The following is a 23,661-nucleotide window of genomic DNA, read 5'->3' on the forward strand; positions in this document are numbered from 1 at the left end:
AACAAATCTAAATGCAGGACAAAACATAGTCCGATGACTCTACTATATGGTATTTTTATCCCACTTTCTCAGGGCAGCCAACCATTCCAAGCAATTTCTACTACCCTTTCATTCAGTCATAACTTGTGGCCTGCCCACCCTGCTTCATTTTATGTGGCTCCCTAATGCCTCCTGAATATGTCCATTCTTCCCTTCCATCAGAATTTGTTCATTTTCTCCTTATTTTCCTGTTTTTAAAAAACGTTTCTCCCTCTTTCTATGTAGTTTCAGAACAATTGGAAGGGACCATTTTTTAATTTAATAAAAATAGTTTTATAAAAAATATCCTGTGGAAAAGAATCCTCCTCCTTTATCTATCTTGAGAACTGTGTGTGTGCGCGTGTGTGTCACACTAAAGTTAGAAAGGAATTCCTTTCATTTGCTTTCCAGAACATTAGCTGCATCGGTCTATTGTACTTAAAAAAAAATTCCTCTGTATACTTGAGATCAAATCCAGTGGGGTTTAAGCTTACTTTTTCATAGATCTGCATAGGACTGGGAATTGTATAATCTGAGGTAGCCAGGACAAAAATTGGAACAGATTGGTCTTTACAGGGCATGTGGCCACCAACAGATTATCCCTCTGAGAATGTGGCCCATGACAGAAAAACAACTGTCCACCTCTGTCTCACCACAATCTTGTGAGATTAATTAGGCAGAGAGGTAGTGGTGACTGACCCAAGGTCATCCAGTGAGCGTAATGGCTGAGTTGTGATTTGAACCTGTGTCTCCACAGTACTAGGATGACAGTCTAATAAACTGGAGCAGCAGACAAGACAGGAGCTACTAAATCAGTTCACCAAGCACATCCTCTAGAATCAGCTTGGGCATATTTTTGAAAGACTTGACAGGACAAGCAATTTCTCCAACCAGTCAGAGGTTAGAAATGAACTAACCTAGTATAATGGGCTACAGATAGCTGCAAAGGCCTTGCGCCATTGTCAGGGGTCTGCTTTTGGCTCTTTGTAGTTTCAAACTCTGATTCAGGTTTTGCACAGACTTTCCTCAGATGGTTTTCTGGAGCCATCAAGTCAGGCTTGATCATTTTCTCTTAGGGCAAGTTCAGGCATTCGGTGTGTTGTTAGCTACTGCCACATGAAGTAGCACTGCACTGCCTCTGTCTTACGACTGGTGCACCCACTGAGGCCATTTGGATGCCACTTTAGTTTGCTCCTCCTGCTGGCAGCAGCTCCTTCTAGCAAGTGTGTGTGTGTGTGTGTGCCTGCTGGGAGTCACCTTACAGATATTCCCATTTTCTCCTCACTCCTTCACCTGGCCCTGTTGTTTTCTTTTGAGGCCCGGCAGCCACTGGAAACTATGCACATTCTGCTTCGTAATGAAGGGTTTCAATGAATGTAACATTTTTAAAACAATGATTTGGGAGGCAGAAGGTAGGAAGCAAAGGAACAGTATGAAGACATTTTTAGAAGTATTAGACAGTTTTGTTCTCCTGTATTTTATGCTATGCATTTGGTTTTAAACTACTGACAAAACTGTTTGGTATTTTATTTATTTGTAAGCCACTTTCAGACTTTTTTTGTAGAAAGCAATGAATAAATGCAGATGATGAGGAGGAGGAGGATGTTAGATGTTCAGTAGGGACTCCGGAGTTAGGGAGGGATGAAGTGATACATAATTGGGAAGGGACAAAGCTCAGTAGCAGAGCAGCTGCTGTGCATGCAGAAGGTCCCAGGTTCCATCCCTGGCATCTCCAGGTAGGGCTGGGAGAGATCCCTGCCTGAAACCCTGGAGAGCTGCGGCCCATCAATGTAGACAGTACTGAGCTAGAGGGACCACTGGTCTGGCTCAGGATAAGGCAGATTCCTATGTTCCTAAGACACCGATTTTAAGCCATTTTGTGTCATTTTGTTCCCTGCTGCTCCTATTTCAGATTCAATGAAGCCGCGGGCCTTCCGTTGCAACGGGCACTCCTGCAATCCCGCTGTGGGGAATCTAGCAACAGGCAGGACGCCGTTCACTCTTACCACCTGTGGCCAGAACAGCACAGAACTTTACTGCTTTTACCCAGACCACCCCCTCCTCCACCATGCCTCCCAAGGATGCGGGCAGCCCAGGTGCACCAAGTGTAATGCCAAGCAGCCCGATAACTCTCACCTCCCTTATTCTATGACGGATGACTTCTTCCTGAATCCTGCCTCCTGGTGGCAATCTGCTCAAGGGGTGCACAGGGAGGAAATCAAGCTAGATTTGGAAACGGAGTTTTACCTGACCCATGTCATAGTAGTGTTCAAGTCACCTCGCCCAGCAGCCATGGTGCTGGAGAGGTCCCAGGACTATGGGCAGACATGGAGGCCTTACAAATATTTTTCTGTCAACTGCACTGCCACCTTTGGGCTCCCAGATGATATCACTGAGGAAGGATCACTCTGTACTTCCAGGTATTCGGATGTGATGCCTTGCACCAGAGGAGAGGTAAGTGGTGGTAACTGAAATATGATTAACCTTTCAGTGGTCACTGAGACATTATGCTAAGAAAAACGAAGAGTTAAAAAGTGCTTCAAAAGAGACTGGCCCTGCTGTTGTCCTGGGCAGCAAGTGGCATGTAACATTTGGTGGTCCCAGATGTGGGTGTGTTCATACCCCCTTTGCATCATAAGATTCATCCAGCCAGTTCAACAGAGTTTGGGTAGGCATAGCTCCATGGACATGGAAGTGAGCATCCAGATGCAGATTGTCAATGTACACTTATGCATGCAGATCTTTCTTGTGGGATCAGAGCTATGTTCTCTTGAAGGTCTAATCATTTGATTTGTTTTCCAAAGACAGGACATTTTAAAAAGCCACACCTAGGGAAACTGTTATAATATTTCAAATGGAAACTTTTACCATATAAAATAAAGGCACTTGTATTGTCAGTGCAAGTACGAAGAACATTGCCACGTTTTTCAGAATTGTGGGTCAGGCACCTCTACACACCAAGCATCCCTTTTGTTTAGACATGGCCATAAAAAGAGTGGGTTGGCCTATGGTGTGTCTCTACAGTACATGGGGTAATCAGTCTAATGGTACTGTCTGACAACTGATGTTCTGTTGTGATTGTTCACCACAATATATCAGGCACGTTTGGCTATGTTGACATATCCTGCTCAATAGCACCCCAAAGATGAATCCTGCCAGATTGTTCATGTTCTCTTTTGCCCCATCTCTACAGCATTCTCTCTTTGCTCCTTTTTTGTGCAGCACAGCAGCTTGATGAGCCAAGGGTGGTCAATGCCTCTGCCATCGTGCCATAGGGTTGAAGCACTTCGCTGCAACTACATAGCTTCTTGAATAACTTTGCAAAGCCATCATCTGCACACAGTTGTTTCCACACGTATTTGAGCATCAGATGTTCAGTTTTAATCATCCATAACATGATTGGCCCTCTGAACATTTAAATGGCATGGGAGGTCTGCAGCTCACGTTTGACTAGTGGACTCCACTACAACACCCTCCCCCATAAATGGGGGTCCATCACCTCTGCTCCTGACCCTCTCTCCTCTCTCCTTGTTCATGTGCTGGTGGTATCGGCAATGGCAGCTCTTACATAATGGAGAAACTGGTGAGCTGCCCCGCATCTCAAATAACGGATGCTTTCTAATGGTCCACAGTTTTGTGGCAATATCGTCTATGAAATTTATTTCTTACTTGCGAGGCGTCTGTAGAAACTGCATTGTTTGTTATAGGTGCCCAGTCCAATGTTCTTGGAGAGGAAGGCAAAGGACTGGCGGCTACCACTGCCAACTTAATCTACCCCTGCCATTTCACATTACAGTGTCACAATCTTGTCCATCTCTCTCCCCCCAACACACACACTACTCTGATTAGGGATGGGGGAGAAATTCAGTTTGGTTCACATTTTAATGTGAACTTACTTAATTCACCGTTCCCAAAACAATATGCAATCTGATATTCAGCTATCCTTCTAAATTTATACTTCTCTGAATTTTGCAATGCAGTTCTGTAACCAAAAGAAGTGTACCTTAGGGTAAAGTGTATATCAGATGTATATATTAGTGAAAATAACATACAGAAATGGTTTACAATAGGGAAAACTGCTTCCAAAAATGTGTACGTTGTGCAAAACTGCAAACAAAAATGTGTATATTAGGAGAAATGCCCACTAAAATGCTGACACATTTTCATGAGGAATTTAAAAAAAATGGAAACGTTTGCAGAAATGTGGTGAACTGAATTTAAGATCTGAAAAATGAGAAACTGGGAGAAACTGAAATCAACATCCCTATCCCTGATGCATGTATGTTTAACAGGGAAGCTTCATCGCCACAAACAATACAAGATTAGAATAAAGTTTTTACCATCAACCCAGTACATCCTCTGTATGCTGTATGCATCATCTACAGACATTCATTTGCACCAGAGAAGCAAGCCCCTCTAGAACACAGAAGTCAAAACAACCAAATTTAACCCCGTTGAACTAAACGAAACTAAAAACTGGCTTAAGCCCAAATATGTCAACTAAACTGGGCCTTGCTTTGTTCTAAATGAATACAAATAAAACCCTAGTTGAAGTCAGTTAAAAAACAATTATTAATTCTAATCGTCCAGCTTTACGCCTCATATAGGTAACATATACCATAGCAGAACCTTATACTGAGGTAAGCAGCAGATGGCCCTGAGCAGAGCTTGGAAGATTACTTTTAAAAAGTAATAAATTATAGTTACAGTTACATGGCCCCCAAAAAGTAGTAATTACCGTTACAATTACAATTGCTCTGAAAGTAACTGATTACTTTACTTTTACTCAAAAGTAATTGCTACAATTGCATTTTAGTTACTTTTTTTTTTAATGCCTACAAGGTGCTGGCCTTGGCTGCTGCACATCTAAGTAGCCTAAAACAACATTAAAAATAAGTACACACACACACAGAGGGTAGTAGATTCCCCCCCATAAGATTAACAAAATGGCATAACAGAATCTCACATCCCCGCACCCCACCCCCAGCAATGATACCCCAACACACATATTTTTGTATATATATATTGCCTCCAGCTCTTTTCTCCTTCCACTCCTGTCAATTTTTAAACAATTGTTTTCTCCACCCCGTCTCACTCTCCACCGCCTCCCTCGTCGCCTCCTAACCCCCCCCCAGAGCATGAAGGAAGAACAACACTGCACAGAAGCCCAATTTGAAGCACATGATTTTTATTCACAAATCAGAGGAGCAGAAGACTTCCCCTGCTCCCCCTCAAGTAATGTGCAAAAGTAATGCTGGAAACATTACAATTACTCCTCAAAAGTAATGAAGTTACTACTCGTTCTATTACCAACAAAATGTAATGAAGTTCCCCACTCCTTACTCAAAAAAGTAATAAATTACAAGTAATTCATTACTTGTAACTAGTTACTTCCAAGCTCTGGTCCTGAGCCTTATCCAGTCTATCTCCACATTGGTCTGTTCAAACCTGCCCTACTTTCATGGCAATTTATCTAGACAGGCAGTCATTCCAGTGGGGGGGGAGGAAACTTTGGAAGGAGGGTAGATTTTGGCAATCCAGATTATGCTTTCAGGCTGTATGCAGGGGCAGAGGGCAGTGGCATCACTAGGGTTGGTGTCACCCAGTGCGGGGCCTGACGGCTGCACCGACTGCCTGCCGGGACGCCCCGATTGGCAGCTCCGAGCTGGCGGCAGGCCGGCAAGGATGTTCCCCCGAGCCCCGCTCAGCCCCAGCCTACCGTGGGGAGGGGCTCGCCCACCCACTCGCCCGGAGCCTGCCTTTTGCCCGCCACGTAGGGGCGCTGAGAGAGCCGGCGGGCAGCTGTCTGCCAGGGACGGAGCCTCCTTCCGACAGATCTCCTCCTTCTCCTGGACCGCTTCCCCTTCACACGTCCCTCGCTTCCTCTCCGGTCTGGGCTCCAGGCGCCTTTGTGCGGGTTTCGCGCACTCCTGGGTTCTGCGCCAGCCAGATGGGAGCCCCTGCAGCCGCTCTGGGTGTCACCCCTCTCATGGTGTCACCCAGGTGTGGTCCGCACCTCCCGCACCTGCCTAGTGATGCCTCTGGCAGAGTGCTTGGTGGGGCTTTGCCGCATACCTGGCCTCCCTCCGTCTGAGTCACTGTTGCATACAGGGACAGAGAGGGAGTAGAGGGCAGTGAGGGCAGCACAGTGCAATGTGCCAGGAGGAGCATCAGGAGCAACCCAGACCTATGAATGTTTGTTTGTTTACTATGCATATACGCTATCTGATAGCTGCAGCTTCTAATGAAAATTACAACAAGGGGTAGGATATAGCTGTGTAACCCACAATAGTTGTTGTCTTATCTTTGATCTTCTGAATGTCTTCAGAATGACGTGAAAACAGTTATACAGTTGCAGCATATTGCTTCTTTGCTTTTTTTTTAACAGAAAAATGAGAGTCGCAGAAATTCATTGGTAGATGAAGTTCTGTGGGATGAAAGAGAATGCAGGCACAGATGTATACTGAATTTCAAAAGCTTGGCTTTTTTTTTGTTACCCATAGAAGTTGATCTAATGAAAGTGGAGTTGCCAGGTCTCCGGTTTTCTCCTGGAGACTCCAGATTCTTGGGGCTCTCTCTGGGTCTCCAGGTGAGTCACCTTAATCTCTGGATTCTTAGCTTTCATTTAAAAAAAAAAGTTTCTAGGTGGTCTGGTCCAAGAGATATACACTAAAATGTCAGCTGCTGCTGCCTGCCACTTCTGTTAAATAAGCTCGTAGCTGGTTGCTCTAACCCTGCCCTTTCATGTTTTTAGCCAATAAGTGAAGTCAGGGTTGTGATTGACAAAAGATTTGTTGACCTAAAGGAAATAGCTAGAACCCATTGTAAGGCCACAAAATGGCTGTCTTTTCCTGCTTGTCTGGAAATGTCATAAATTGGGTGCGGGTCAGGAGATGTAGAACAAAAAATCACAGAAGGATCTTGGTAGGCAATTGTATACTGTAAACAATTTCATTCATGTTTATAATAAAACTGTACATGCAGGGTTTTTTTAATTACTTGCAAAAATAGCTTATTATACATTTTATATTTCAAATAATTTTTGAACAAAAATTTAAAAGACTTATACATGCTGCTTATGATTACATTATGTTATACTTTTCTAATTATGAGGAGTCAAACAAGTTTAAATTTTTCTGGGCTGTTGAAGAGGGCAGTTTATTTGTCTAATTCATAGCCTATTTTGAAGACCTTCCCAATAATCCTATACTCACTTTTCTGGGAGTAAACCTGCAATGGTAATTCCACATACTGGGAGTAAACTCCACTTAATTCAGTAGGACTTACTTTTGAGTAGACGTGGTTAGGATTGTGCTGTAAACCAATGGGACTTTTGAGTGAACATAACCAGGGCCGGATTAAGCTGAGGAGGGCCCCTAGGCTGATTCTGAGCCGCCCACCATCCTGTCCCATCCCCCCGCTTCACTTACCTTTTTCTTCACTTTTTTTTGTGGTTTGCCATCAATCAAGATGGCGGCTGAGGTTTCCCTAAGAGGCTGAAGCCTCTGCCACCATCTTGGTTGATGGCAGCAATGCGCACATGTAGCACACATTCGTGACGCTTCAGCCCCTTAGGGAAATCTCAGCCGCCATCTTGATTGATGGCAAACCACAAAAAACAGCAGAGAAAAAGGTAAGTGAAGTGGGGGGATGGCGGGCGGTTCAGAAGCTCTTGTCCCGCGATCCACGGCTCCTGTCCTGTTTCCGCGGATCATGGGCCCCCAAGAGCTCTGGGCCCTTAGGCTTCAGCCTACTAAACCTGATGGATAATCCGGCCCTGAACATAACAAAGGATTGTGTTTGTGTTGCAAATCTTCTTTCCCCTTCCAATCCTATTTTTAAAGCAATTAGGCAGGGCTTACCTAGGTGTTACTGCTTTTATTTTGTAGGAAACTAATACTGATTTTAATTTTTGAAAAAAATGTTCTGCAATGACCAACTGGTTTTGACAATATATTATATCTCCAGTTTGTGTGTATATGGAATCTTTCCAACAACCCTGTGAGGTAGGGTTAGAAACTAAGGCAGCTCACAACAAGAAATAAATCCATGTAAAATCCAATAACCATAAAACAAATATAAAACAGTTGCAAAACAGGTTAAAGTGGCATGATTCTGAATTTTGGGTTGGGTGAGTAAAGTTCCTTATCACTTGAGGTTGCAGTCCTATGCACGCTTCCCTGTTTGAGTAAGCCCTATTGAATACATTGGGACTTGCTTCTGAGTAAACATGCACAGGATTGCACTATAAATATCTTTACAGGTTGTCTAAATAGTAAACATCTTGGACAGTCATTATTATATAAATATTTCTTCATACTATGTCCCGATAAGTATCTGATTTCACACTATGCTTGTACATTATTTCCTCTACATTTTAAGTGTGCCCTTCTTCCTTGGGGTGGTCATGGTCCTTGAATTCAAGGTGTTGGTTTTAACCTTTAAAACTCTATACGGTTCCGGCCCAGTTTATCTGAAGGAGCGCCTCCAGTATCACCAAATATGCCGCCAAACAAGATCAGCCTCACAGGACCTTCTCTCGGTCCCACCGACTAAGACAGCTAGGTTGGTGCGGACCAGGGAGAGGGCCTTTTCGATCGTGGCCCCCACCCTCTGGAACTTACTTCCCTTTGACCTTCGGCATGCCCCCTCCCTGCTGACTTTTCGCCGAGCCTTGAAGACCTGGCTCTTCAGGCAGGCCTATGGGATCTCTGGGGTGGGTTAGGTTTTACACTGTATTAATGTAAGATGGTCTTCAGATGAGATGTTATGATATTAATAATGTGATGATTATGTATATGAGTAGACTGTATTTTATATTGTATTTTATATTGTAAGTCGCCCAGAGTGTCCGTTCAGTTGGACAGATGGGCGTCTGCTAAATAAAATTTTATTATTTTATTATTATTATTATTATTGAAACATGGTCATTGTTTTCACTCTGAGGTGCAGATTAGGCTGACAGATGGTGAGTAACGCATGGTCACCCAGTAAACTTTGTAGCTGATTTCAATTTTAAAATTTAATTAAAATGATTTATATGCAGGCAAAGTTTATGAAGCAATGCAGATCCACATAATACATTTAAAGCACATCCAACCCGCATTTAAAGTGCATGGCTTCCCCCAAAGAATCCTGGGAAGTGTAGTTTCCCCCTCACAATTATAGTTCCCAGAACCCTTAATAAACTACAGTTCCCATGATACTGTCGTGTGATTCATGTGCTTCAAATGTGTGTTGAATGTGCTTTAAATGAATGGTGTGGATCTGCCCTAAGTATGCTATGCATTCATTAGTGAATTGAAAAGAACAATTTTAAAAGATTTTTTTTAAACAGAGGAATGGCTGTAACACAGTGGTAGGGCACATGCTTTGCATGCAAAGTTCCTACTGGAATACTGGAGAGCCAGTGATAGTCCATGTCATCAGTACTCAGCTAGAAGGTACCAAATGGCCTGTCTATATAAGGCAGATTCCTTTGTTCCTAAAAAAAGGAAAGAGACCCAAGGGCCACATTCACTCTAAAATTTATTTATGTATTTTATTTACAACATTTATATACTGCTTTGTAAACCTCAAAGCAGTTTACAGAAGGAATTAAAACAATAATGAAAGGTATTTAAAAACATTCAAAATAATAAAACCAACAATGAATTAAAAACAAATAAAAAACATAGTAGCTTCTACATGCCTGAGTAGGCTTGGCTAATTAAAAATGTTTTTAGCAGGTGCCAAAAAAGAGTACAATGCCTGCCCAATGTCAATAGGCAGGGAGTTCCAAAGCGTAGGTGCTGCCACACTAAAGGACTGATTTCTTACAAGAGCAGAACAAGTACTATGTGGCACCAGTAACATGGAAAGTACACCTTGAACTTGGCCAGGTAGCACATCAGCAACCAGTACAGATTTCAGAGCACAGATATTATGTACTGATAAGGTCTTACTCATGTCAGCAATTGTGCCACAGCATTCTGCACTATATGCAGCCCCTGGGTCAGGTTGTGCTGCATGGGGATTTCTGTGACCTTGGCTGACCAGCTGCTGCCTCACTGATTGTGGGATGCTGAGTTTTCTGCCTTACTTGTAGGAATCTACAGTTACACTTACATTTAGGAAATCATTACTGTCTTTTTGTTTTTCTATTTGCATTTCATTTACCTCTGACCTTACTTCCTTACATGCATAGAAGCAACAGCAGTGTTTCCATGTGCTCAGCTGAACCCCATTAAACCTATTGATGAATGATGCACCTTGTTGTTTGCATGATGGTTTGTTTCTTGCCCAATAGTGGTAAAAGAGAATTCACATACTGGGATGTGTGGCTTCAATTACTGTTGTTCCCAAGCTACTGCCTGTGAAAGTAGACCAAACCATGTGTGTTTTCTCTCTGTCCGTTTTTACTCACTGGAATTGGGTAGGCCCACAGGGTAGGCAGAAAAGGATAGAGAATCTTCTTAACTCTTACTCATTTCTCAAACCTCTCTCTTCAGTGAAGGGTCAAGTCTGTAAAGATGTTTGGAGCAGCCACATTAAAAGACAGGCAGGGCATTCTAGACAGGGGGCTACCAACCCTGCTTTGATATCAATATCTTTGCAGAGGGTCCCTAGTCAAGACTTACCAACAGCACAATCCTAACCATATCTACTCAGAAGGAAGTCTTGTTCAGTTCTATGGGGCTTAGTCCCTTAGTAAGTGTGTTTAGAATTGCAGCCTTCAGGGGCATCCATCTTTACTCCTGAGTGCTCCCATCTAACATCTCCACAACACTAAGCTTCCTTCTTCCTATAATGGCCATCTGGTGATTGGTCTGGCCTGAGGGCACTTAAACCCTTCTTTCCAGAAGCAAGTAGGCTAGATTAAATGTTCCTTACCCAGGCTCCCTAAGGAGTTGAGAAGGAATGTTCCCGTCACTTCAACTGAACCTGGGAACACCCTCATTCAGCTAAGATTTCTATCTTAATTTCCAATCAGATAATTTTTTTTATTTGAGTGGTATGCTCCAAGCAACTGTAGTTGATGCTTAATGACATCACTAGGGTCCACCACATGACATCACTGGGGCCTGTCCTCATGACATCACTGGGACCCGCCCTTGAAATCTCAGGGTTTGGGATGCTTCTGAACTGGCAAACCTAAATGAAAGCCTTCATCTGGCCTGTTTTAAGATGATCTGCAGACTCATGTGACCAGGCTTTTAGTTTCATCTATATTGTGCCAATTAAATGAAAGGTTTGATCAAAAGCAGAAGCTTAGGTTAAAATACTAATTCAGATGTGTATTGAGGCTAAGGTCTCAAATCAGACAGGAATAGGAATGGAAATGCTAGAATTTTTCATACTGTCCCCATATTGTACTGGAAGGATCCGGGAAATTAGAAGCATCTTTTTTTTAAAAAAATTAATAAATAAAGCAGAGTGTAATGTACTGCCTTCAAGTCGATTCCGATTTATGGTGACCCTATGACAAGGTTTTCATGAGGCTGAGAGGCAGTGACTGGCCCAAGGTCACCCAGTAAGCTTCATGGCTATGTGGGGATTCGAACCCTGGTCTCCCAGGTCATAGTCCAACACCTTAACCACTACACCACACTGGCTCTCAAAACATTGCTTTATGAAGAACAAATCCTGCCAAACTAATCTTATCTCATTTTTTGATTGGGTAACCTCCCTTGTAGACTGTGGGAATGCTGTGGGCATAATATATATCAACTTCAGGAAAGCTTTTGACAAAGTGCCCCATGATATTCTGATTAGCAAGCTAGCTAAATGTGGGCTGGATGGAACAACTATCAGATGGATCCATAGTTGGCTCCAGATTCGTACTCAGAGTGCTTATCAATGGTTCCTTCTCAAACTGGGTGGAAGTAATGAGTGGGGTACCACAGGGCTCGGTCCTCGGCCCAGTGCTCTTCCACATTTTTATTAACAACTTGGATGAGAAGGTACAGAGCATGCTTATGAAATTTGCGGATGATACAAAATTGGGGGGCACAGCTAATACTGTGAAAGGCAGAAACAAAATTCAAAGAGACCTTGATAGGCTGGAGCATCGGGCTGAAAACAACAGAATGAAATTCAACAGGGATAAATGCAAAGTTCTTCACCCAGGACAAAGAAACCAAATGCACTGTTATAAGATGGGGAATACTTGGCTCAGCAATACAACATGTGAGAAGGAACTTGGAATTGTTGTTGATCACAAGCTGAATATGAGCCAACAGTGTGATGTGGCTGCAAAAAAGGCAAATGCTATTTTAGGCTGAATTAACAGAAATATAGTTTCCAAATCATGTGAAGTATTAGTTCCCCTCTATTCAGCACTGGTTAGGCCGCATCTTGAATATTGTGTCCAGTTCTGGTCTCCACACTTCAAGAAGGATGCAGACAAACTGGAACAGGTTCAGAGGAGGGCAACAAGGATGATCAGGGGACTGGAAACAAAGCCCTATGAGGAGAGACTTTCAGTCTGGGCATGTTTAGCCTGGAGAAGAGAAGACCGAGGGGAGATATGATAGCACTCTTCAAGTAAATGAAAGGTTGCCACACAGAGGAGGGCTGGGATCTCTTCTCCATCGTCCCAGAGTGCAGGATATGGAATAATGGGCTCAAGTTGAAGGAAGCCAGATTTCGACTGAACATCAGGAAAAACGTCCTAACTGTTAGAGCCATATGACAATGGAACCAATTACCTAGAGAGGTAGTGGGCTCTCCGACACTGGAGGCATTCATGAGGCAGCTGGACAGCCATCTGTCAGGAATGCTTTGATTTGGATTTGTGCATTGAGCAGGGGGTTGGACTTGATGGCCTTATAGGCCCCTTCCAACTCTACTATTCTATGATTCTGTGATCCCACGCCTCCTTTGTGTTCACTGTATACACTATAGCACATGAACAGGGCTGTTATCAACTACTGATGGCACTGAAAGGAGCCAAGGGCAGGTTTCCATTTGCTATCTCTACTTCTGGCCCATGAGATATCAACTTCTGTACCAGAAGGACCGGCTAGGAATTCCTGATAAGAGGAGGTTTTGTTGTGGCCGAATCATTTCATATCAGCTTCATACTGGGAGATCAGGTTATAACAACAGAATTATCTGCACTGAGGATGGAGAATCAAACATGGACCCATGAGTGGCTGGAAATCAAAAATCTGAGACGTGGACTCTGGAATGAAGATGACCCTCTTGGCTGCAGATAAAATATCAAGGAGATGAAGATGTGCCAGCTGCTGCTGAAGAGGAGAAAAAAAACACATCCTCTTCATAATGGTTGTCAGCTTGAGTTTTCTGTTGCTCCAAGGCACTCCTAAATTCCTTGCTGTTAAAAAGAAAAAGAAAGAAGAGGAGGGGCAAGAGCAGACAGAGATAACAATATTCATTTTGTAATGAACTGCAGCTGAGTGACTGAAAACAGTAGCATGTAAGAGATAAGAATGAAAAAAAACCCAACAAAGCACAGAGCTCCAGCATCATTTTGGATTACACAAGAAAGACAGAGCTCACACCTTTTTTTGTGTACAAGTCCGGGAGCTTCTACAGAGAGGTTGCTCCATTCTGTAAGTCGTGAAGAGTCTGCGGAAAAGCTCAGAGAAAATGTTCTTGTATAGGCAGGCATTTTATGATTGTTCTGTATTGCTTTTAAAGTGGTTGTACACCATCTTGATGTTCTGCAAGAGGGCGGTATAGGGATATTTTTATAAATAAACATAAATCATTTTATAAACATCATGAGTCCCAAGACGAATTGAAATGGGACTGGACTTGGGATGGTGAACTGGAGTAGGTACTCCAGCTTGCAACCCAGAGATGTCCTCAGTTGGACCCTCTGCCTACCTGACCTGCTATGGGGAAGGCTCAGAATATCACTTTGTACAGCAGACAACAGGAAAATAAGGCAGGTGAAGGAAACATGGCAAGCTGGCAATTCTAGCTGGGCTAGATCTCATAGGAGGGGCTAATTAAACAGCACCATACAAATGAAGCATAGGGTGGTCAATGAAAGGCAGAGTCGATTATATTGGTCAGGTATTGTGGACAGAAAGCAAAAAAGTCAGGCAGGAAGGCAGGCATACAAGGAAGCTGGAAAAGTGAGGCAAAGCAAACAGGTGGCACGGACCCAGAGAGCTTGGAAAGCTTATTTTAAAAACTAGTTCTGATTCAGTTTCACCATATCTAAAAAGAACTAATTCCAGTTCACGTTCATCTTTTTATGAAACAAACTGTTTGGTTTATGTTCAGTTCACAGTTTAATTCAAATTCATCCAAATTATCCTTGACCAAAACAAACAAAATCAGCATTCAGAATGTTACAAGCTGCTGTGCTAAGGTATAAAATATATTTCAGAAGACTAAGAAAAAATCAAAACACACACACAGTGGAATGTGCATTGTTTAATCTCCCCCCCGAGCAATTAAGATCTTTAAGCTTAAAGGCCCAAAGAGTCTAAAAGAGGAAAAAGCACATGTAAGAGAATGAACCTGAAGATGAACTAGAAATCACTCAACCCCAAAATGAACTTAACATGTTCAGTTCACCTGGCAATTATGGGAACTATTTTCAGGAGTAGTTCAGAGATTTTGGAACTAATTCATAGTTCATTCCAAGCACTGGGAAGATCAGAACATAGTAGGTAACCCATCCAGACAGAATTTCACTGGCCTGCCTAGCATTTTATCCTCTTGGCCAGTTGCCAAAAATGACTGTATTTGTTGTGAGCAACAGATTTTCCTGCCTTTCTTTTCCAAATCCATTCTTAGAGATACCTGTGATGTTCCTATATTAATGTATATATGGTAAGTGTTGTTGTTTTAGAAGATACATGGTAAGTGGAGTGAAAGAGGAGGGGGAGTGAATGGGCAGTAGAATGCGAGATGATTGGCTGAGTGTTTAAAATGGCTGAATGTATAAAAGGAAGAGTGAGAGTGGAATCGGGGGGGGGAGAAGAGAACTGAGTGGGTTGCTTGGTGGGGTTTAGAGAGTTGTTTGCCAGGAGGGAGGTGGAGTTCGGATTAGTATTGAGTAAAACCATATGCTTATGTGCCTTAAGAAGAAATCTTGTTAATCTTGTTAGCTTTGTTATCTGTAATAAATACTTAATTTGGTTTACCAAAGGCCTGATCCTTGGCTGGGGTTTCACAGACCAGAAGGGAGGGTAAGGTAATGACCAAGGGTGAAGGGGAACTGTAACAAATGGTGGCAGTGGTGAAGAGAATAACAATACCAGTATTCAGAGTCTCTGGGAATACTAGTATTGGGACGTTACTGGTGGTTGCCTAGCAGGGGGATCTGTTGAGATCTGTGCTACAGCGGGGATAGGTAAACCATAAGAGAGAGCGGTCCGGACTGGTGGAGTCCCTGGTGGTGCCTAGTGACAGGCAGTAGCCACGTGCAAGTAGGAACCTGACAGGGACAGCCAGGGAAGGACGCCTCACAATGCCCATTACCACCTTCCAGTCAGCAATATTCTACATCTTTTGCTCTGAAAGAGAGCCAAGACAACCACTCCCTTCTCATCCTAGAACTTCATTTCTCATGCAGAAAAGCACCATGCATTAATCACAGTCGCACTGTGATGCGGAACACTCAAGTTCCATATAAGACTCATCAGAACATATTGGGACAAGCCCATCATGCTATTACCTTTGTTGCTGATGGACAGATATCCAGAAGCTCAATGGGGACGGAGAGATGGCAAAACAAGGCCAGAAGAATAAATATTTGCAAAATAATGCACCCCTGTTGGGAATGCTGGGAATTTTCTACGTCAGTCCAGTAGAAATTCATGATGGCAGATAAGATGAAGTGAGTATTCTACAGCCATTGTCAATACTGGAAACTTTTGTTATCTAGATGGATTAGAAGCTATCTCTCCTCTAGTAGAATCAACTCTTTACCCAACTTAAAACTGATCTTAGGAAACACATGTAACTTCAGAAGTAAGTTTCTATGATGCTAGGCAAAGTCTATGAAGCCAACATCTACGGAGACGGAGCCCATGTAGGTTCTTAGTGTGCATATAGTTCATAGAGATAGATTACCCCTCCCCCCCAGAGCTCCATATAGTAATATGAGATCCTTTTCTACCCTGCCCATCATAAGAATAGGCAGCAATAATATACTGGTGACTTCAACTTTTATATAACTCTTCCCATTTCTTTATTCCAGCACCTAGAATACTGGTAATGCTAAATGAAGGATTATTGCCTATAATGGCAAAAGCTCAGTTTGCGCTATGAGGTAGTTTGGAATAACAGGGACACAAAGACTTGCTTGCTTACATGAGCTCATGCGTAAAGCCGAGTCTTCAACTCTTATCACTCAAATCCCAAACCACTGCTAAATATCTTCTGCTTTCTCAGTTCCTTTGCAATGGGAAGTCTTTGTTCTTGTCATATGCATACATTATATTATTATTATTATTATCCCAATTTCCTCTTTCAACAAGACTTTTAAGTTGAGACCTATCCCAGTCTGCGTTTGTGTTAGAATTGCTTGTTAACATGTTTTTTAATAATATTTTTAACTCTTTTTTAAAATATGTTTTTTAAGCTTTTAAAAAAATGTTTTTAATGTTTTGTTTTAATATATTTTAAGGTCTGTTTTTATGATGTTTTAAAGTATTTTTAGAGCTTCTGTTTGCTGCCCTGGGCTCCTGCTGGGAAGAAGGGTGGGATATAAATCAAATAACAAATAAATAAATAAATTTATATCCCTCCCACCCTTCCGAAGGAGCAGCAAACACTTCAATGACAAAATAAGTCTTTAAAAAGCATTCTAAAACAGTTAAAAACATTCTAAAAACTAAAAACCAGTGATCCGAAGGTTGCTATGAATAGTGAACTTTCAACCATTCAATGCCTGGATAAACAGGAATGTTTTTAAATTCTTGCTGAAAGTCACCAGGAAGGGCATTCCACAAACATGGAACAACCATTGAAAAGGCCCTGTCACAGATCAACACCAACCAGACAGTCCACAGTGGCAACACCACCAACAAGGCCTCACCTGCTGATCATAGGATCCAAGATGGCTGATATTGGGGAAGGCACTCATTTAGGTAATTGGGCCCTAAAAGACCCAGCAGTTCTCCACTGCAATGCCTACTGGTTATTCCAGTTGTTGATGGACTTAAACTCCCTTGATCCTTAGCCAACATGGCCAGTGGTCAAGGATGATGGTTAAGGATGATGGGCAACATCTGGAGGGCCACAGGTTTCCCAACCCGGTGCACATGGTAAACATATGGAATGCTACTTTGCACCCTGAACTGGTAAGTGCAGTATTAGGAAAAAAGTAGACTGAATATCTCAAAAGGTATCATAAGGCTCCTGTATGCAGACTGTGACACTATCAGAAAGGATGTAGCAGAACAGAAAAGCAACCCAAATTAGAGACGTAGGACAGCTTCCATTAAAAGACATGATAAGTGTGAGGAGAGTGTATAATAGCTGTCCTTCTGATCGAAGCATCTGAGCTGTGCCCAGACTGGGCAAGTCAGATAGCAACATCCTTTGTTTGAAGGGGGATGCCACCTGCTCAGTCCAATTCCAACTACAAATCACCCACTTTCATTGCAATGACTGACTGTCCTTGTATGCTTGGCTGTGATCTTTATGAAGCCTCCTCTGACATGTGGGGATTGCTGAGAGGAATATAAGAACATAAGAACATAAGAAGAGCCTGCTGGATCAGGCCAGTGGCCCATCTAGTCCAGCATCCTGTTCTCACAGTGGCCAACCAGGTGCCTGGGGGAAGCCCGCAAGCAGGACCCGAGTGCAAGAACACTCTCCCCTCCTGAGGCTTCCGGCAACTGGTTTTCAGAAGCATGCTGCCTCTGACTAGGGTGGCAGAGCACAGCCATCATGGCTAGTAGCCATTGATAGCCCTGTCCTCCATGAATTTGTCTAATCTTCTTTTAAAGCCATCCAAGCTGGCGGCCATTACTGCATCTTGTGGGAGCAAATTCCATAGTTTAACTATGCGCTGAGTAAAGAAGTACTTCCTTTTGTCTGTCCTGAATCTTCCAACATTCAGCTTCTTTGAATGTCCACGAGTTCTAGTATTATGAGAGAGGGAGAAGAACTTTTCTCTATCCACTTTCTCAATGCCATGCATAATTTTATACACTTCTATCATGTCTCCTCTGACCCGCCTTTTCTCTAAACTAAAAAGCCCCAAATGCTGCAACCTTTCCTCGTAAGGGAGTCGCTCCATCCCCTTGATCATTTTGGTTGCCCTCTTCTGAACCTTTTCCAACTCTATAATATCCTTTTGGAGATGAGGCGACCAGAACTGTACACAGTATTCCAAATGGGGCCGCACCATAGATTTATACAACGGCATTATGATATCGGCTGTTTTATTTTCAATACCTTTCCTAATTATTGCTAGCATGGAATTTGCCTTTTTCACAGCTGCCGCACACTGGGTCGACATTTTCATCGTGCTGTCCACTACAACCCCGAGGTCTCTCTCCTGGTCGGTCACCGCCAGTTCAGACCCCATGAGCGTATATGTGAAATTCAGATTTTTGCTCCAATATGCATAATTTTACACTTGTTTATATTGAATTGCATTTGCCATTTTTCCGCCCATTCACTCAGTTTGGAGAGGTCTTTTTGGAGCTCTTCGCAATCCCTTTTTGTTTTAACAACCCTGAACAATTTAGTGTCGTCAGCAAACTTGGCCACTTCACTGCTCACTCCTAATTCTAGGTCATTAATGAACAAGTTGAAAAGTACAGGTCCCAATACCGATCCTTGAGGGACTCCACTTTCTACAGCCCTCCATTGGGAGAACTGTCCGTTTATTCCTACTCTCTGCTTTCTGCTTCTTAACCAATTCCTTATCCACAAGAGGACCTCTCCTCTTATTCCATGACGGCTAAGCTTCCTCAGAAGCCTTTGGTGAGGTACCTTGTCAAACGCTTTTTGAAAGTCTAAGTACACTATGTCCACTGGATCACCTCTATCTATATGCTTGTTGACACTCTCAAAGAATTCTAATAGGTTACTGAGACAGGACTTTCCCTTGCAGGAGCCATGCTGGCTCTGCTTCAGCAAGGCTTGTTCTTCTATGTGCTTAGTTAATCTAGCTTTAATAATACTTTCTACCAGTTTTCCAGGGACAGAAGTTAAGCTAACTGGCCTGCAATTTCTGGGATCCCCTCTGGATCCCTTTTTGAAGATTGGCGTTACATTTGCCACTTTCCAGTCCTCAGGCACGGAGGAGGACCCAATGGACAAGTTACATATTTTAGTTAGCAGATCAGCAATTTCACCTTTGAGTTCTTTGAGAACTCTCGGGTGGATGCCATCCGGGCCCGGTGATTTGTCAGTTTTTATATTGTCCATTAAGCTTAGAACTTCCTCTCTCGTTACCACTATTTGTCTCAGTTCCTCAGAATCCCTTCCTGCAAATGTTAGTTCAGGTTCAGGGATCTGCCCTATATCTTCCACTGTGAAGACAGATGCAAAGAATTCATTTAGCTTCTCTGCAATCCCCTTATCGTTCTTTAGTACACCTTTGACTCCCTTATCATCCAAGGGTCCAATTGTCTCCCTAGATGGTCTCCTGCTTTGAATGTATTTATAGAATTTTTTGTTGTTGGTTTTTATGTTCTTAGCAATGTGCTCCTCAAATTCTTTTTTAGCATCCCTTATTGTCTTCTTGCATTTCTTTTGCCAGAGTTTGTGTTCTTTTTTATTTTCTTCATTCGGACAAGACTTCCATTTTCTGAAGGAAGACTTTTTGCCTCTAAGAGCTTCCTTGACTTTGCTCGTTAACCATGCTGGCATCTTCTTGGCCCTGGCGGTACCTTTTCTGCTCTGCGGTATGCACTCCAGTTGAGCTTCTAATATAGTGTTTTTAAACAACTTCCAAGCATTTTGGAGTGATGTGACCCTCTGGACTTTGTTTTTCAGCTTTCTTTTTACCAATCCCCTCATTTTTGTGAAGTTTCCTCTTTTGAAGTCAAATGTGACCGTGTTGGATTTTCTTGGCAATTGGCCAGTTACATGTATGTTTAATTTAATAGCACTGTGGTCACTGCTCCCAATCGGTTCAACAACACTTACATCTCGCACCAGGTCCCGGTCCCCACTGAGGATTAAGTCCAGGGTTGCCGTCCCTCTGGTCGGTTCCATGACCAACTGATCTAGGGAATAGTCATTTAGAATATCTAGAAACTTTGCTTCTTTGTCATGACTGGAACACATATGCAGCCAGTCTATGTCCGGGTAGTTGAAGTCACCCATTACTACCACATTTCCTAGTTTGGATGCTTCCTCAATTTCATATCTCATCTCAAGGTCTCCCTGAGCATTTTGATCAGGGGGACGATAGATCGTTCCCAGTATTAAGTCCCTCCTGAGGCACGGTATCACCACCCACAACGATTCTGTGGAGGAGTCTGCCTCTTTTGGGGTTTCGAGCTTGCTGGATTCAATGCCTTCTTTCACGTATAGAGCGACTCCGCCACCAATACGTCCTTCCCTGTCCTTCCGATATAGTTTATATCCAGGGATAACCGTATCCCACTGGTTTTCTCCATTCCACCAGGTCTCGGTTATGCTCACTATATCAATGCTCTTCTCTAAGACCAAGCACTCCAGTTCTCCCATCTTGGTTCGGAGGCTCCTAGCATTAGCGTACAGGCACTTGTAAGCAGTGTCTCTCTTCAAGTGTCTTTGGCACTTGTGGTTTGGCCTGTGGTAATTTTGCTCTTCTGAATTTATATCCTGTGCCCCTGCTCTCACAATGCCTACTTCTAGGCCTACCCCTTTTAAAATTTCATCATTTCTTTGGTTTTTATCCCAGGGGGGAGGTTTATTCCGAACCGGACCTTTCTCAGCTCCTGTCGGGTTTCCCCCCTCAGTCAGTCAATATGTATGTCAGTATCCAAATACTCTGTTCTGGTAAGAGAAGCCTCAGCAAAAGGAGTGGAATAAGAGATGAGGCACATATACAAATCAGGGATGCTGTTGGTTTCACTGGTTGGTCTTAGGTATTTCATGTCACAGGCAAAACATCAGACATTAAAGCAAATTAGAAATGTCAAGAAATGCTTGTCCCCAGGCGTATCTTAGAGTTGTACTTAGAGCCTTGGTTGTACCTAGAGCCACATAGAACTGTTACTTATAGGTACAACAGTAAAGAGCGGAAATTATTTTTGTGCACAAGCACCCCATGCCAACATTCAGATGCCAATTTCAGGCTCATTGGACTTTGGTGGACTCTTGGATTTTTAACTTCAGGAGGGAATATCTCCGTTTCAGATATAGGGTGATATTCAATGCTAGTCCTGCCCAGAGTAGGCCCATTGAAGTTAATGAACATGACTAGCTTAGCTTCAGGTCATTTCAATGGAGTAGGACTTAGTTGAATACCATCCATATTCTTTCAGTGGCTTTTGAATTCCCACTGAATTTCAGTGGTTCTCTAACCAACAATGGAATGATGCTATCTGAGCTACATAAACTGGTCTGTCAGCTTTCGTTTCCATTAACCAAGCTCATGCGAGCACATGGATTGAGTAAACTTGGCCACTGGGCTTTAATTCTGTCAGTCGAAAGAATGCTGGGCACCTGTGCTAAGCAGAATGGGCTATTTGCACATGGTTCCATTCATCAGGGGAATGTGGACAGCTGGCCGGAAAGGGCCTCTGCTGTTTTCTCATGCTTTCATTTATCAGGGAATGTGTAAGCACCTGCACTGGCCTGCACAGGCTGGGCAATTTGCCCATTGCTCCCATGAGCAAGGGACATCTCCAGTTTGAATCTTGGCCATTTGCAAACCTGTGTCCCCTAAAGAGAGAGGAAAACAAACAATGGTGACCTTCTGTAAGAAGCAGCACAGAAGTCATTGCAGGCCTTCCTGTGAAGCTTTGTCATTCACAGTTGTTGTTGTTGTTTATTAAATTTATATCCCACCATTCCTCCCAAAGGAGACCAGTTCCCGAATCACACCACTTATTTCCATGATTTTTACAGGGTTTTATCCCAACTGCTATTGGCACAAGGCAGAAATAGTGATCAGGCCCCTAACTCTCCAGGAGCTCATAACCAGTTATTGCAAACAATAAGAAATGAGGAAAGTGTTTTTTCAGAGAGCAGCTTTTGGGGAGGCCCACAAAAGACGAGGGGGGATAGAGAGGCGATGTCTGTGGAAGTACTTTTACTTCACCGATAGAGTTCCAGACAGTGTTGCTGTTGCACAAAACACAGGGTGAAAGAACTCAAAATACTTTTGTTGGCAGGATGGAAGACAAAGAAAAATAATGGTTTCTGAATCTGCAAAGTATTATCCATGAATCGTAGCTTTGAAACGAGTGTAAACAGTTTCTCCAGAGCAGTGGTTTTCAGCTTTCTACCTTGAGGGATCCCTCGTCCCATTGCCTTGACAGTTGCCATGAAGCACTTGTGCTCTAACAGCGAATCTTCAGCATTCTCCACAGACTGCAATTCTGAGGATTTTTGGGGGAGAAGTCATGCCAGTTACACTTACATAAAAATACTAGAAATTGTTTTATTTATTTATAATTGTATTTATATCCCGCCTTTCCTCCAAGGAGCTCAAGGTGGTTCTCTCTCTTTCCATATTATCCTCACAACAATCCTGTGAGATAGGTTAGGCAAAGAGCTGGCGACTGGTCCAAGGTTACCCAGGGAGTTCCATGACTGAGTGGGGATTTGAACCCTGGTCTCCCAGGTCCTAGTCCATCACTCTGAGTATTACACCACACTGGCTCTGTGTAGTTGTAAGTGTAAATGTGTAACATAAATAGATACAACCTCGCGGATCACATAAGGAGAATTCTACTTCATTGTAGATTTTCTCTCTCCCTTTCTTTCTGCTTCCAGGTGATCTTTCGTGCCTTAACTCCTGCTAACAAGATTGAAGATCCGTACGGTCCTGAAGCACAAGACCTCATGAAACTCACCAATTTGCGACTCCGCTTATTAAAGAGACAAGAGTGCCCTTGCCAAGGCTCAGGGCTGCTGGAGAAGCCTCACAGATTTGCCCATTATGCAATCTATGATCTAATTGTCCGAGGCAGCTGCTTTTGTAATGGCCATGCAGAAGAATGTCAATTTGCCAATGAGACAGGTGCCGTGGACAACATGGTGAGTGTTGCTTTCTTATACTAGGTTAAGAAGGAGGGATAAAACACCTCTGGATCTCTAATGCGTTCCCAGCAGCATTAATTTTATCAGTGTGTGTGGCTGTGTTTATAAAGACTGCAAGCTGTTGAATGTTGCCAGAGTGAGGATTTCCAAGCAATAAAAATACCTGTTTCAGCCTTCTCTAATTAGAACTTAGGCCTGCTGCAAATGTCACCATATTGACAGGGCCACTGCAGAATTTCCACATGATCAGGCTCTGTGTTACCTTAATTTTATTACAGCTATCAATCTCCCACAAATCTTTCCAACAGAGGGAGTGGTCCCTGGCTGTCTGAAAGAGGCAGTGGTGAGACCACTTCTTAAAAAGCCTTCCTTGGACCCAGACAATTTTAACAGCTACAGGCCAGTGGCGAATGTTCCATTCCTGGGCAAGGTCTTGGAACGAGTGGTTGCTGGCCAGCTCCAGGCGCTATTGGATGAAACCGATTATCTAGATCTATTTCAATTGGGTTTTAGGCC

General features: G+C 43.0%; 1 protein-coding gene across 1 annotated transcript in view; it reads left to right on the forward strand.

The window, feature by feature from the left end:
• LOC133380676 (netrin-4-like) overlaps positions 1 to 23,661 on the forward strand; it is a 100,431-nt gene that overhangs the window by 18,105 nt on the left and 58,665 nt on the right. Inside the window, exons 2-3 of the mRNA XM_061618420.1 lie at positions 1,931 to 2,472; positions 22,879 to 23,142. Coding sequence (XP_061474404.1) covers positions 1,931 to 2,472; positions 22,879 to 23,142 — 806 coding nt within the window. The remainder of the gene's footprint in view (positions 1 to 1,930; positions 2,473 to 22,878; positions 23,143 to 23,661) is intronic.

The sequence above is a fragment of the Rhineura floridana genome, chromosome 3 (genome assembly GCF_030035675.1).
Source record: "Rhineura floridana isolate rRhiFlo1 chromosome 3, rRhiFlo1.hap2, whole genome shotgun sequence".
Classification (NCBI taxonomy): domain Eukaryota; kingdom Metazoa; phylum Chordata; class Lepidosauria; order Squamata; family Rhineuridae; genus Rhineura; species Rhineura floridana.